The sequence below is a fragment of the Anabrus simplex genome, chromosome 1 (assembly GCF_040414725.1).
Source record: "Anabrus simplex isolate iqAnaSimp1 chromosome 1, ASM4041472v1, whole genome shotgun sequence".
NCBI lineage: Eukaryota > Metazoa > Arthropoda > Insecta > Orthoptera > Tettigoniidae > Anabrus > Anabrus simplex.
The window spans coordinates 979,653,611-979,669,826 of NC_090265.1; the positions used below are offsets into that span (position 1 = coordinate 979,653,611).

Sequence of the window (16,216 nt, forward strand, 5' to 3'; positions counted from 1 at the left end):
TTCAGTCCCTTGGTGGATCAGTGATCAAGTGTCTGATACTGGATCCCATAATAACAGGTAGAAATGCAACAGAGGTTGCTGGATTTTTAAAGGATGAAGAAAATCTATTCATCAGTTAATGTTATATGGTGCTAGTATGTAAAAGATCTCTGGTGATACATTCAGTGTTTACTTCACAAAATTAATTAAAACTCAGTAATATTTTACTAATGAAGGTTTGGTTTCTCCACTATCAGGATGAGTATTTACTCACCAGATGTAATTGATAAATTTATGTTTATAAATGTTGCTTCTTTATAAATCTAAATGCAAATGGAAAATCCTACATTTATGTTCAATATTATTTTGAGTTCTCGTGCACCATCTATAGACGGGCGTAGCAGTGCTGGACCAGCCACATCACTCATCGGGTTAAGGGCGTTCAATACATTTGAGTTTATAAACACTAGGTACATTTTATATATCTATGTTCTGGTTCCTGTTTCTGAGCTGAATTCTCTTAAACATTTCTGTTCTTTGTCCTGCAATGTGATTTTCTGAACTTTTAGGCAAGTTCCTATATGATAATGATGATGATGTCTATGTTGATGAGGATATTATTATTATTATTATTATTTTTCATGACAGAAGGTTGGCAACCACCATCAAGTCATTTTTTTGTTGCTATTTTGTGTTTCCCATATCAGAGTTGTTGCCACATCATGGATGTTGAACCACTGTTGAAGGTTCCACATCTGGTATTATCTTCTCTGGTTACATCCAGGTTTCCCTTCTATCTTGTCTTCTATGATCAGTTATATTGAGATGAATTTGTTGTTTTGGAAGACGTAACTTAAATAGGCTGCTTTCTTGCAGTTTGCAAGGGTTAAGACTTCGCATGATTTTCTAGCACGATGGAGTACCTCCTCATTGTTGAATTAGTCTATTGATGGGATATTGAACATTCTGCAATACATACACATTAAAAGCCCTGCAATTGGTAAGTTAATGAACCTTTAGTTTCTATCCTTCAACACCATAGAGCAGCACCAGTAACACAGAACACTTTGTAACATCCCAGCGAGTTTCAAATCAGAGGTCACAGTTGCACATAAGATGTTCTAATTTCTTACAATGCCGATTATAGTTTAGATTTCTACATCCAAATGCCATTCTTGTGTATTGTGTTCATTTTTTATATACGATCCTATCATTATATTATGCCTGTAAACATTAGCAATTGCCAGATACCTCATGTTGCATAATTCTTTATTGTAATTGTCTGTGAAGAACAACGTGATGATGAGTCTAGAAAAATGAATCGCTGTCCGAAGTGTTTGTATTGTATTATGTTGGGAGGTTTGGAGTTCTGTAGATTATACTGTCAACCCTAGGGGCTCTCTTTATTTCTTTAATATTATATCTTGTTGTCTTTTCATGAGAGACCAGTTGAAATTTCAAAATAAGGTACATAGAAAACATCAGAGCACTCTAAACAAAACACTGAATCTGCATTTGCCAACTGCTCATTACACATAGGATATGGAAACACACACACAGACATAAACACAAATGTAGAAATTCTTTACATCAGCTCTGAAGGATACATAACACTCTTGGTCAATATGAAATATGCCCACTATATCACAAAACAGTAGTTTATTAAGCGAATAGTGGGGCATGATAGCTGAGTGGCATCGTCATTAGCTTTTCACTAAGGCAACCCTGCTTGGAATCCCACCCAATATTAATGTGGAATTTTAAAAATGAAAAGCCACATCTCTATGCATTAGATTCCACACAAAACTAGAGGCCTGATAGCTATGATTACAATATTAACAACTGCATAAAACTACCCTCTATGAACAGACTTAATTCAAATCCTTTTTAGGTACTATATGATCACATCATACATAAATTCTAATAGTGATGTTGGTAAGGGATTCAAGATGTTCCTTGCATGGGAGTCCATTGCTGAGGATGGTCACTTCCAAAAAGAAGGAAAATTAATTGAGGTCATTCATTTAATAAACAAAAAGAAAACATTAGTGTTCGGAAGATAAATGTTGTGTTCATTTCTATATGAACAAAACCAAATTAAAAATGAACTCTTTAACTGCTTGCCAAGAGTTAACCAAATAGTAATCAAATAAATGCTATTTCAAGAAAATGATAGGTTATTACTGGTATATACAGTATACAGTACACATATCTCCCATACTAAGGACAACAGATTCTCTAGAAAAGTAATTTTACACTATTTTTAGTATCAAATTTACCACTATCTCAACAAGATAGTATCTAGGTAGACTTCAGTACACAACCTTTTAAACCATGGGAGGTGCATGTGTGGATGCAGCTTTGGAATAAGTTCTGTTTATGAAATACAATTAATTTAATCTATTTTATTGCATTAAGAGTAGATATGGGAGAAGGATGAACGAGGATGTTCCCATCCAAATCAATTAATATCTCACAGGAATTGAATAGAACTGTTAATAATTAGCAAATCTCTGCCTTTTATTTAACATCTGACTCATTGGCTGAATGGTCAGCATTGAGGTCTTCAGTTCAGATGGTCCCAGGTTCAGTTCCCGGCTGGGTCAGGGATTTTAATTGGATATCATTAATTCTGGCTTGGGGACTGCCTCTTCATATTCAGACAACCCACTACACTACCAACCACCACAGAAACATGCAATAGTGATTACATCCCTCCATATAAGATTGGTGTCAGGTAGGGCTTCCAGCTGTAAAATAGGGATAAATCCGCATGTGTCACACATTTCGCACCCTTGACCCCACAGATGTGGAAGTAGAAGAAGAAGAATGTATTCTATTTAGCCTAGATGAAAGATAATTTTAAAATAAACCAAATTGTTCCAAATGTTTGATATTAGCATAAGCTGCACTGGATTGATATCAGAGGCAATTATAGCTCTTTCATGCAGTCTGCTTTGAGCCATCAGGATGTGCATATTATGATTCTTGTTACACATATTTTTGGCAACATATCTTCTCAATGTGTGAATCCTGAGTAGGTTCCCATTCTTGTTCCTTGTTTCTTTTCTTTCATTTTGTTCATCGCATGTTGGTTCCTTTTCCATTACTTACTTTTGATAATGTGTTTTAGTAGAGTGGAGCAGTATGGAATTGAAGTAAAGAAGAGCTGTGAAATCTGTGCAAAATTAATGCTATCTGCCAAGAGAATACAGGAAATGCTTCAGGAGTCTCAATTTAGTCTTACGATTCTCACATTCATTGTAAAAAAAAAAAAAAAAAAAAAAAGCAAAATGTGACTGAATGAAGGTAAATGAAATGGCGAAATGGCGTATGGCTTTTAGTGCCGGGAGATCCCAGGACGGGTTTGGCTCGCCAGGTGCAGGTCTTTTGATTTGACACCAGTAGGCGACCTGCGCGTTGTGATGAGGATGAAATGATGATGAAGACAACACATACACCCAGCCCCCGTGCCAGGGAAAGGAACCAATGATGGTTAAAATTCCCGACCCTGCCGGGAATCAAACCCAGGACCCCTTTGATGCTAACCATTTAGCCATGGAGCCGGACACTGAATGAAGGTGAGAGTTCTGAACGGAAAAAAAAAAAAAAAAAAAAAAAAAGCAAAGAAGTATGAAGACAAATATTATTTTTTCAAGTTATTGATGAATTATCCTTAAAGAAACCTCTTAAAACAATAATCACCACCATCATCATCCTTAAAGAAATTAAGAAATTAATACCACATATTAAAATTGCCTCTTTTTACTAACCAAAGCTTTTAAGTTATATTTAGACTGACTTAATCCAATCCTTGACTTATTTAAAAACAAATTTCAGAGAAGATAAGAGAGATGGTGAAACAAATAGTATCATGGTATTATACAAAGTAATAGGAAAGAAAGAGTTTATAGAAAGCTGATGAAAGAAGAGAGTTGATACCACATCCAGAAGAAATAAACAGAAGATGAAGGAAATATTTTAATAAACTGCTGAATGTGAGAAATTGTGCAGAGGTGACGGTTGTACGAAGTATGTTTTTTAAGTAACGGCTGGTTTTTTAAATAATACCGTTGTTAGCACACATGCCACAGCAAGCATGCATGCTACATCCCAGCATCTTTTGCGAACAAACAGGCATCAGTTGCACCCATGTAGTTAAACTGTATGCTGAACTGTATATCTTTAAAATGTTCAAGAATATTGAATCGCCCGCCGCATGTGAGATACAGTCTGTAGTATATTTTCTGAGTGCAAGAAACATGTCGGCTGCAGACATTTATCATCAGCTTTGTGAGGTGTATAGTGATAATGCAATGAGCGAAGGTAAGTGCAAAAATGGGTAAGAGAGTTCAAAAATGGCTGTTAAAATGTTCATGACGAAGAACGCTCTGATCGACCATCTGTAATCACAGAAGATTTGGTGACTGCAATTGACACAAAAATTCATGAGGACAGGAGATCCATGATAACCACTCTCTCAATGGACTTTCTTCAAGTGTTTAGATCTCCAATGTGTGGTTCAAAACAAAAGATGTGGCATGCTGACAAAGGGAATTTTGCTCCTTCACGATAATGCAAGGCCTCACTCTGCCGTCCAGGCTCGGGAACTGATTGACTCTTTCAGATGGGAAGTTTTGGATCACCCACCATATAGCCCAGACCTTGCTCTGAGCAATTTCCACCTTTTATGGCAACTGTAACATTATCTTGGTAGGAAACACTTGAGCGACAATGAAGAAGTGAAAACGTCCGTGAACTCTTGGCTACCAGAACAGGTGGCAGACTTCTTTCAAGAGGGATTTCAACACTTAATTTTAAGGTATGGCAAGTGCCTAAATAAACAAGGCAACTATGTAGAAAAATAAGGAAATGTATGTAAAACCTAAAAATAAATGTGGTTTGAAAATAAAATGTTTGGTTATTTTCATAAAAATGCAGCCCTTGATTAAAAAACAGCCTTCATAATACGGTGTGATGACTTAGTAGTAGAAGATGGTATAAACATGTTAGAAGTGGAATTAGCAGTCCGTAAAATGAAAATGGGTAAGGCACCAGGGATGGATTAAATTAGTATGGAAATGATAAAGGCTGTTGGACCTGTTTGTCTACAATGGGTGTACAGATAGTTAAAGTGCATATGGGAGCAGAAACGTGTGCCAGAAGACTGGAACAAGGGAATAATATTACCAGTCTTTAAAAAGGGGGACAAAAAGTGTGTGATAACTATACAGGAATCACACTCTTATCACAAGTGGCAAAAATACTGGAAATAATATTAGAAAGGAGAATGAGAATATAGAAGGAGAGCTGGAAGAGGAATAGTATGGCTTTAGAAGTGAAAGATCCACAGTGGACCCAATCTTCAGCATGAGGCAATTAATGAACAAGAATTGAGAATATGAAAAGGATCTGATGATGACATTCATAGATCTAACAAAGACATATGATAGTGTTTCCAGGGAGAAGGTTTGGGAAACCATAGTCAAAACAGCACGAGTACACAAACTGTAGAAGTGGTGCAAGTAATGTACAAAATCTGTGTTTGCAGCGTACAGGCTCTGTTTGGAAAGAGAAAATGGTTTAGAAATAAAAGTGGACTAAAAGAGGGGAATGTGCTGTCACGTCTTTTGTTTCTAATGGTTATGGATGAAATTGTAAAGGAGACAAAGGAAGCATATGCGAATAGGGAGATGAAGTTATTACTATTTGCAGATGATATTGTGGTCTGGGGAACAAACAACAAAGAAGTACAAGAACAACTTGATGCACTGAACAAAATAATTGAAAAGTATGGTATGAAGATCAGCACAGGTAAAAGCAAGACCATGGTGATATCAAGAGGAAAAAGACAAGGGAGAGGCATTGTGAAAATTGGTGGTCAAAGCCTTGAAATTGTTGACAGTTTCAATTACCTAAAGAGTGAATTAATGCAGAATACAATACTGGACATGGAAATTAACATGAGGGTGCAACAGGGCAATGCATTTTTAACAGAGTATAAGAAACCTTGTCTGAAATGAGGAAGTACCAAGAAGTGTAAAGAGATAATATACAAAATGTATTATGCATCCATGATGATGATGATGATGATGCTTGTTGTTTTAAGGGGCCTAACATCGAAGGTCATCGGCCCTATTATGCATCCATATTGACCTATGCATCTGAGTGCTGGACCATGATAAGTGGGGAGGAGAGTAGAATTCAAACCAGCAAAATGAAATACCTAAAAAGTATGACAAGAAAGACAAGGAAAGACAGACTGAGAATTGAAGATGTGAGAAAGGTCAGAATGGAAAACCTAAATAAGAGAACTGATAGGAGTAAACTAAGATTTTTTGGACATGTAAAGAGGATGGAGGAGAAAATAATACCAAAACAGATGATGGAGATGAAGTTTGAGGGAAAGAGAGCGAGACCTAAAACAAAGTAGATTGATTTGATAAAGAGGAGTGCAAGAAGAAGAAACCTGGACTGGGAAAAAAAAATGATGGAGGAGGAATGGTGGAAGGAGAGAGGAAGGTGAGAAGTTCCATAAATGCCCTAACCTGGCAGGAGCTGGATAAAGGGAAAGGAGAATAATGATGTTATCACTGCAAGTTGGGTCCATTTCAAAGGGACTAAGAATATATTTATATTTAGAGTTATTCTTTTTTATACCCCTCTGGATTATTTTTTTCTGGTGTAGATGAGCAATCATATTTCATTTATGCTGAAGGCTTCATACAGACAAGTGGTATATACTACTTCTTTTTCATCCAACATTCAATTACAGTAGTTAGCTGCATCCATACATACAAAGTAGAAAGGCACACGAGTTTCAAAAATCCATGAAAATTTCTTAAAACTCAATTTGATTTAATTCAGTATTAGAAGAATGAAAATTTGATTTTGAAACCTTTTGGTTTTAATCATATTGAAGTGAACCATCGTGGATGAGCAAAAAATATGAAACATTTTACATCATGGATTCAAATTTACATTTTCATTCGTTTTCATTATTAGTAAATCCTTGCACCTCTTTTGTATCAACATAACACTTCCATTGTTTCAGAAATTTATTTTTTCCAAAACGTTGCTTCAGCTTTGATGTACACAGTGCATTCTGAATGACCTGTGTGCAAGTGACATACTCCAGAGAACTTTAAATCAGTAGTTCACTGTGTATAATGCTGTAGTATGTTTCATTAATCAAAAGCTCTACTATAATAATTTGGCAATAAAAATATCTTGTTATTTAATGAAAGTACCAATTTTTTATAACTTAAATGTTCAATCAACTTTATTTGTTCTAATGAAAATTTTATTCAGGTATTTGAAAGCTGTGTTGGAGAACTATCAGTCACTTGTTTTAGTGTTGAAGGACTAGGGGAATTACTGGAAGACAACTCTCCTTCAACCTCCGAATCCACTTGCCCACATTCACTAGTAGGTGATGTATCTGCACCTGCTACTCCAGCAGCCACAGACATTTCTCTTACATTTCCTGGCAAATAGTCCTTCCAGCTACGAAAGAGGTAACGTGTAAATTTACGCAACTGGCGAAATTTGCAGTAGGTTGCTCCTTCTGCCGATTCTAACTGTTGTGTCTGTATTAAGAAACCTTTCTCCTTAAATGTCTGTTCTAGTTTTTCCCTGGCGAGTGATTTTCTAGTTTTTCGTTTCCTACGCAAGCGAAATTGTGAATGTGGGCTTGAGTCATCAGGAACATTAACTGAAGGTCCAAATCTGTCACCACTGTTACCACTAGAACCACCACTAGCACAAGCACCACCACTAACAGCAGGTCTTCCGTTTGTTAGCATATCAGACTTCTTGCTTTCCACTGAGGTTTGATGTTCATATAACTGTGAGCTGCTATCTGTCAGTCTCCCCACAGATTCACTACTAGTTTTTACTACTGTCTCACTCAATCCTGTTACCTGTTTTAAGTGTCCTGTTCTATGATCCTCATGAACAAAAGGCAAGTTTGTAGTAGCTAACATCTTCTCACCATTAGCTAATGCTGATGCTGCCAGGAACTGCTCGGAGGGTGAGGTTCCAGATGATCCTGGTGGTTGTTGGAGAGACTCCCTTGGAAAGAATTCATATCCTCTCATTGATTTATCTCCTGTCCCACTATAATACCGAAAATTTCCCCCAGAATCCACTGATAACATCTTCTTTTCTTGTAGACTTGGTTTGGCTCCTCCTGTAAACTTGAATTTACATATGCTGACCTCAGTTGTTGGATTTGTGCTATTTTCAGTTGGCATTGGTGGAATAAAAATAGCAGAACGTTTCCTTTTAGTTGGAGCACCAACTGCTGGAGGGTTCCCAAGTGGTGCCAAACGTTTCATTCTGGGAAATGCAGCCTCTGACGGTACTGCAGATTTTGAGCTAGCTTCCATCATCATTGAAAATGCTTTGGGAATTTGAGACTTGTTAGGGTTTGATTTTTGTTCTTTGTTATGGATATTCTTTGGTGAGTTTATCTGTGAAGCTGAGGGCATAACAGAATTACTCTGTGGTGTAAGGGTTACTTGTGGGGACTGTGAAGGTAAAAATGTTTGACATGGTTCTGATGGTGTGATAGGAACAAGAGGAATGGCTCCCATTTTTTGGTAATAGAGAAGCTGAGATTGAAGAGCCATTGGATGAACAAATACTCCTGCACTTGGCCAATATATGTATCCACCTGGCAATGGTCCTGCAGGACCTCCAGCATCCATAGGGAGGAGAGGAGTTGGTGGAATAGATGGACAGTCCATTGAGGGGAAAGGAAATGATTCACATATATCTTCACCTTCCTGCTGATGAATGGATGATGCCTGGGGTTTTGCTTCATGTAAACCTGGCTCATGTATGAACTTTGGATCATGTTCAATGGGTGAATCACACAAATCTAATTCTTCTATCTCACTAGGAGATGGTGGTTCACTTTTGACTGAAATAACATCATTCATTCTTGGTTCATAAAAGTTTCCATGCTTTCGGAGAAGCCGAATTTTTAACTGATTCAAATCTTTAATACAAAGGTTCAGGGGTTCATCATTAACATTTGTTGATGTTGGGTTTTGTTTATCACCAGCATTCCACACATCATGACTACTACTAACTATGTTGGTATTCTCATTACCATCACAACCTGAGGATGAAATGAAGTCCATATTGCCGAACATGTACTTTTTAGCATCTTGTGAAGCAGCTGTTAATCTTTTTTCCAGCAAACTACTTATGATTCTATTTTGAACATCACTATGATTAAGCTGGCCACTGGACTTGAGTAGTTCAAATGGTTTGCACTTTAAACTGGATAAAACTGAACTTTCAGATTTCACTTTGTTGTTAATGCTATTGTTGGCTGATGTTGGACTAGAAATATTTTGTGAAGATTCCTGTAGTTTTCTTCTGGACCATTCTTCTCTTTCCACTGGGTTACCTCTGTTTGGTGTTCCTGGAAATATAGTTCCATAATTTTTGTATATTAAGTGACATATATCCGCTTTCTTTGGTTTTCTTCCTCTCCTTGGCTTCATGTTGTCCAATGTTATTTCACCCATGTATGGCAAATCTTGATAATTCACTATTTTACTACAGTTCCCATTGTTGCTACTGCTAACAGGTATTGCAGGAGTAGATGATCTGCTTGGAATATTATTTACATTTCCACTTGATGAAGAAGACATAATAACAGATGATCTTCTCTTGTGTTCTGTTTCTATTGCCACTTTACCACTTATTTCCATTGTTTCTGTTGTGTTAGATAGTAAACTTCCTAATAGCCCTTTACCACTGTTCTGATTCAGTTTCCCTACATTCATAGGTGGTTTTTCACTTATTATACTTATCTCATCCTTATTACTAACATCCCTTGGCAATCGTTTCAACGTATCACTGTCACTACCAACAGTTAGTGCTTGAATTGGCAATATATGAAGGTGGTCTACTGTATTTGCCAGGGGGGATGTAACAGCATTAAACTGAGGATGATCTGATTCTATTTTAATGAAGCACTGTGATGGTGAAGGAACCTGTTTTCCAGACACTTTCTCGCCTGGGGATGACCGTGGAGCTAAAATTGGGACTGATTTTGCTGAGGGAAGACCACAAGACTTCCCCTTGTTATCCGCTTTAGTGGATGCAGATTTAGCTGCAGCTGATGCTTCTTGCTGAGCCATTGATGCTTCATAATGGTCAAGATATTCTGGTGGAAGAGCTTGATGGTGGAATTTCAACTTCCATCTTGACCGGCGCCTACCCCTGAAAGCATACACATAATGCTAACTTTATTATGTTACCTCATACAAATTACTTATAGTAAACAAATTGTGAAACTCATCTTACTTACAATATGAATTAGCATTTCCCATCCCCCCCATGGCACTACAGCCCTGATGGACCTTGGACTATCAAGTGACTGCTGTTCAGCCCAAAGGCCTGCAGATTATGAGGTAATGTGACAAAACCTCTTGGCTGTTATTCTTGGTTTCCTAGACTGGGCAGCTATCTCACTATCAGATAGCTCTTAAGCTGTTCTCATACAGGGTGAATGGACGTCGAACCAGCCCTCAGATCCAGCTAAAAATCCCTGACCTATCTGGGAATCAAACCCAGGACTTGTTACCCCTAGACCACTGTGCTGCAGTATCAGCATGTAATGAATCTATATTCATTCCATATTTAGAGCACCATAAGGTGCAAGTAGAGCAAGTGGAAGGGTGAATCGTATATCTTCAAATTCAACAAATGATTATACCAACACTATTATCACTACATAATGAATGTCAGCAAAGAAAAATTTCTTAAAGATTTTTAAAAATTGAGAATTGGTTAACTGTTTTGATTATAATATTGACCATGTGATACTCCAATATCTGCAGACTATCTGGCTATTTAAGCAGGCTAAATTGTAAGTGCTACAGTTTGTGTTCTGTTAATCAGTATCACAATTATTTTCTTGTTTCATTATGTTGCTAAGTCTTATTTAGCAATAAAATATCCAAATTTTTTAATATCCATATGGTATGAGATAAGGAAAGGGGCTGCCTGGCCGAGGCGGTAAAGGCGTGCTCAGTTCGCCCGGAAGGACGTGGGTTCTAATCCCCATCAGGAAGTCGTAAAATTTAAGAAACAAGATTTCCACTTCCGGAGGTGTATATGGCTTTGAGGTTCACTCAGCCTACACAAAAAATGAGTACCAGGTTAATTCCTGGGAGCAAAGGTGGCCAGACATAGAGCTAATCACTCTAGCCCATCACATGCCGAGGTTACGAATGGTGGAAGCCTTTACCTTCCACCCCTCCAAGGGCCTTCATGGCCTGTACGGAGATGACTTTGCTTTGCTTTTATGAGATAAGGAAATAAAACATGCAAAGGTGAGAAAGTTTTAAAATTTCTTCATTTTCACAACAGTTTCAAAATTGGGCTCATCACGCTGCTGTTGCTTGGTTCAATATAACGACTAAGTGCTGCCGGAACCTCATAATGGCACCCCCTGCATTTTTCTGTTGTAGCTGCTGCCTTCTGACAAAGTAATTCACATGATTTAAATCCACACCAAACTTCCAAAAATGTTGAGGTGTGAGTTCTGGACAGCTGGCGTAGAGACAGGTGATATAATAGTACCCCATCTTATATAAAACGTTACTCAGGAGTTTTGTTTTCAAACAGCTTATAACACTGCAAAGAACAGTGAGGCTTTGAGCCAGAAATTGACCTGCAAGAATTGAATGGCAGTGACACTAATGGAATTCTACATTCCATAAATGCTCATATCAATACAACAGATCATACTCAAATGAAAAAAAAAGAATGAAAACTTAAGAAAAATACCTGAGTCAAACTGTGAGACTTCCCTTTTGATTGACATTTGATTTGTGTTGTCAGTGAACATAATTCAGAATTTAAAATTTAGGCAGTCCTAGTTTTGAAATACCATATTTACAAATTATGTATTTAGGGACCATTAACACGTTCACCGCTATTGTTACACTGTTGACAGTAAGCATGAGTGCGTCACGAGTCACCGATGTCTCATACCATACTTTGCTGGTGTGCGTGACGAGCCACGTGTGACTTGTCCTACAGAAGTAGTTTTGTGGGCTGCCAGTGGATGGGGAAAGTATATTACATCATAATAATGAGATTAGCAGTTGCAAGTCATGTCAAGTTCTCACATTCCTCAGCAGGGGGATCCACCAGTGCTCGGCAATAGTCATTGAAGTCCATGAGTCACCTGTGCCTCGCGTAGCACAGAAGAGTGTGTTAACATCCCTTTCTTCATGTTGGTAAAGGTTGATTTACATGAGCATAAATGCATTTTTAAACAAAAAATAAATGAACATATTTATTTGCTATATAATAAAGACGCTGCATATAAAATTTAAAATAATATTTTAAAAATAATACCCAACTGTCCATTTTTATCACTGATCTCAAAATTTCCTCAACTATTTACACTCATGATCTCACTAGTTTTATTATTATACAACAGCAATTCTTATTTTGAACACAGTAAGGTCAATTTCAGCATTTATGAACTTCATTAAAACATCCAATGCACATGAATGGTTTGTTTGGGCAATCCTCACAGTATGTTGTCACCTGCTTTGTTTTCTTGTCAGTGTCTTTCAATGTGCCACATTCTTCCTGAGCTTTATAGCAACCACGCATCATCTTCGAACTTTTCTGGCTGGTCCTTCCATCTCTGAGAGAGTGTGCGCATGTCTCCTCCCAAGACCGATGACAAGGTCCATCGGTTGTCCAACCAGGCTTCTCACAACCTTCTCTTGAAATTGCAGCAGTGGCATTTTTTTTGCAGACTTCATGGTGTGAAGTATCCAAGCATTAACCAAGGCTGTTCCAATGAAAACTTCTAGGGATACTTGTCTGTACTATTTTAAACCTTTCCGTAGACCTGAATAATAGGAATGCATTTGATTGCTGAAATCGACCCCCTTTTTAGCTCCATTGTAATCAAGAAAGAGAGAGGCTTCCTGACAGATTCACTGTCTCTCTTTTTCTTTCCAGAGTCTACCAGACAGTCACTATTGCTTGTCAGTAGAACAGGCCGCTTGTCAACCCACATGATAACTCGAGTACTGTGCTGACATATCTTACCCACCACCTCTCCTTTCTTCATTTTCTGTTTCACTATCATCAGTAGTTCACGTCTGTTGCTATGAAGGGTCCCACACAAATGTTTTGTTCCTCAGAAGTTCTTCTGCCAAAGGTACACTGGTGTAGAAATTATCAACATAGAGGATATGTCCCTCATTTAGAAATCCACTTAAAAGCTCCATTACAACAGAATGAGCATGACTTACTCCCCTTTCACTCACACTGGATCTTCCTGCATAGATTTTTGATCTAACAGTGTAGCTTCCTTTTGTACACAGTTTATATACCTTAACTCCGTATTTATGAGTTTTATTACGAATGTACATTCTGAAAACTAAACGGCCTCTTCAAGGAACCATAATTTCATCTATAACCATTTCTTTCCCCATTGTCAAGACATTCTCCAAATTTTGGTTTAATTTATCAATGAGGGGTTGGATTCGATAAAGACGATTGCTTGGTTGATGGTTAGCTTCATTGTCTGCAAAGTGCCAGAATTTCAAGAGAAGAAGGAAACAATCCCGTGGCATTACCTGTCTAATAAGTCGCACATCATATAAGTCATTCTTAGATCAGTATGAGTTAATAGTTGGCTGAGGAACAAGACCCATACACATGAAAATACCTAGAAACTGTTTCATTTCCTCAACATTAATTTACTTCCATTTCAAACTTCTGAACTTGTTTTTTTCATTATGACTTTGTTTAAATTGATTGGCATACGTGTTGGTTTCCTGAACCATTGTTTCTAATAGACTGTCATAAGTGGCCATTGCTCTTCTAACTGCAACTGAACCTTTGCCTCCTCGGGAAAAACAGTGAAGCCTAAATCATTCCTGGTTATATTACCCCAACTGAAATCTGATTAAACTGATTGTGTTTTGAGTTGTTCACTGTCACTCTCACTGTGGCTATCCTTTACCTCTATGTTAGATCTAGAGGAAACTGGTCAAGATGATGAACTTGATAATGAAAAATTGCGATTCTCAATATCACTACATTCGATATCTTCATCTCCTAAAACATCTTCAATATCCGACTCCTATAATGATTTCTCTAAATGAGATCTCCTGGTTCGTTTTCAAGAGTCCGAACTGGAACACTCTTAGGGTAGCTGGAAGTCTACTAATTTATGTTTCATCTGAAACAATTCACACACATTCCTTAGCTTTCTATGCTTATATTTGAGAATAAGATGATACAATCTGTATATAAGTAAAGTTCTTACCATGATGCTGCATAGAAAAGATGCCCAATTGTAAATCCTGTAGTTCATATGATGACAAGGATATTCACATGCCGTCACAACAAATTTCTGCCAGCCTATACTGATGGCTACAGCACGATAATACTCGATCAACAATGTATAGCTCCTATTGTCCACCGCAGTTGAGTGGGACATGTAGTAAAAATGCGAAGCATGGGTGACTCGCATAGCAAATAGTAAAAGCTGGATTACTTCCATATGTCAAGAGTCACCCGTGCCTCGTATAAGGTAGTTGTTAAACGTACGTCTATGCCATGGAACATCATAGATAACATCTGTGACTCGCTTTCGTACTGTTACGCAAAGTTATCATCATAGCAGCATAAGAATAAAATGTGTATTTTGTCCATCACCACATTTTAGTGCTGTACGAGTCACATGTGACTCGCAAAGCAGGGAACGTGTTAATGTCCTAAAAGTATATTGAAACATGTTCCAGACCATTGTGGCAGGAAAAATAATAAAATAATAACTTCATATTTTCTTTTCCTTTAATATGTTGTACCGGTACATTGCATAAGTGCTTAAAGAATAAGTTATTTTAAAGGAAAATATAGCATACCGGTAATGTGCATAACCTATGTTAACAAGGCCTGTTAAATGGTACTGTAACTGTAATAATTTGAATGTAGGATTGGTAAAAGTGTCCTATATGATGAAATAAAATATGATCCCAGCATTTTTCTTGGGTAACTTAGGCCTATGTGGAGAAACCACAAATAGAATAGCCATTAACAGCATCAGAATTCAAGGCTTAAATCTTTGAATGGTGTTGCTTTCCAGTTCTATCAGAGAGCATTTTTAACATGCATAGGTATAAGTAATGGAAATGAAACAATCAATTGTATGAATATATTATTGAATATCCAAAGCTAGGAAGGAGGACTGGAATAAAGATATACACATATGTAGATATGAATAGGGATCAGTGTTTGTAAGTTTGAGCTTAATATTTAATACCGGTAATAAAAATACAATGCAAAAAAAATCAAGAAAGGGGCATTGCTGAGTTACAAACTGTACAGAACAATAATTCCAGTCACTATGCTAACTATAACCACACAATCATTGCCACTAGTATTAGGCCCTACTGCATACATTGGTAGATCAGAGTGCATACATCAGTGACCATACCTTTCAATCAGGGGCTTATGAGAAATAAAACCAACATATGTGAAAGCTAACACTAGAAATAAGCTACTCAGCATAATCTCAAACATTATTATGAGATTTTCTCCCTGCCATTGACATGCCTGTATGTAGGTAAGTAACCTTTGCCTTGTAAATATAGCAATCTAGACTTCAATTTGTAATAACAAACTTTCAGTAATCTATTATTATAAATCAAAATCTCTACATCTTGCCATAGTACAGTTCCCATAGGGCTCTCTTCAACCCTCAACTTTTCTATTTCCATTATTCTCAGCCCCCCATTAATCTTTCTGCTTCCCAGGTTCATGGCTGAGAAACTTAGAAGGCACATTCTTAGCTATTTCAGGAATTTTGGCCATTTGTGTCAGGTATCCGTTATGACTGAACATACTTGGATGAATATCCTTCCTAGTAGTGTTTTAACATCTGTATTAAATTAATGATAGAGCCTACAGGTTTGAACATCTGTGATGTGTGTTACTGGTTTGAGGCATAGGATACATCTACGATATCCTCTGCCTGTCATGAGAGGCAACTAAAAGAGGGACTTCCCATGGGCTCTCAATTTGAGAACATGGGCTGACAACCACAGAAACCCTAGCAGAGTCTGGCATTGCTTCTGCTTACCAGCGCCAGGCACCTCACTATCATCATTCCTATCCAATCTTTCGTGGCCAACTCTTGTCCTCCTCTGACCCTGATAGTATTAGGTTTGTG

At 37.5% G+C, this 16,216-nt stretch overlaps 1 protein-coding gene across 1 annotated transcript in view; it reads right to left on the bottom strand.

The window, feature by feature from the left end:
- Positions 1-7,171: 7,171 nt before the first annotated feature.
- The window catches only part of LOC136857663 (uncharacterized), a 45,247-nt gene continuing 36,202 nt past the window's right edge, over positions 7,172-16,216 (bottom strand). The window contains exon 4 of the mRNA XM_067136497.2: positions 7,172-10,221. Within this exon, the coding sequence (XP_066992598.2) occupies positions 7,287-10,221 (2,935 nt within the window). The 3' untranslated portion in view covers positions 7,172-7,286. The remainder of the gene's footprint in view (positions 10,222-16,216) is intronic.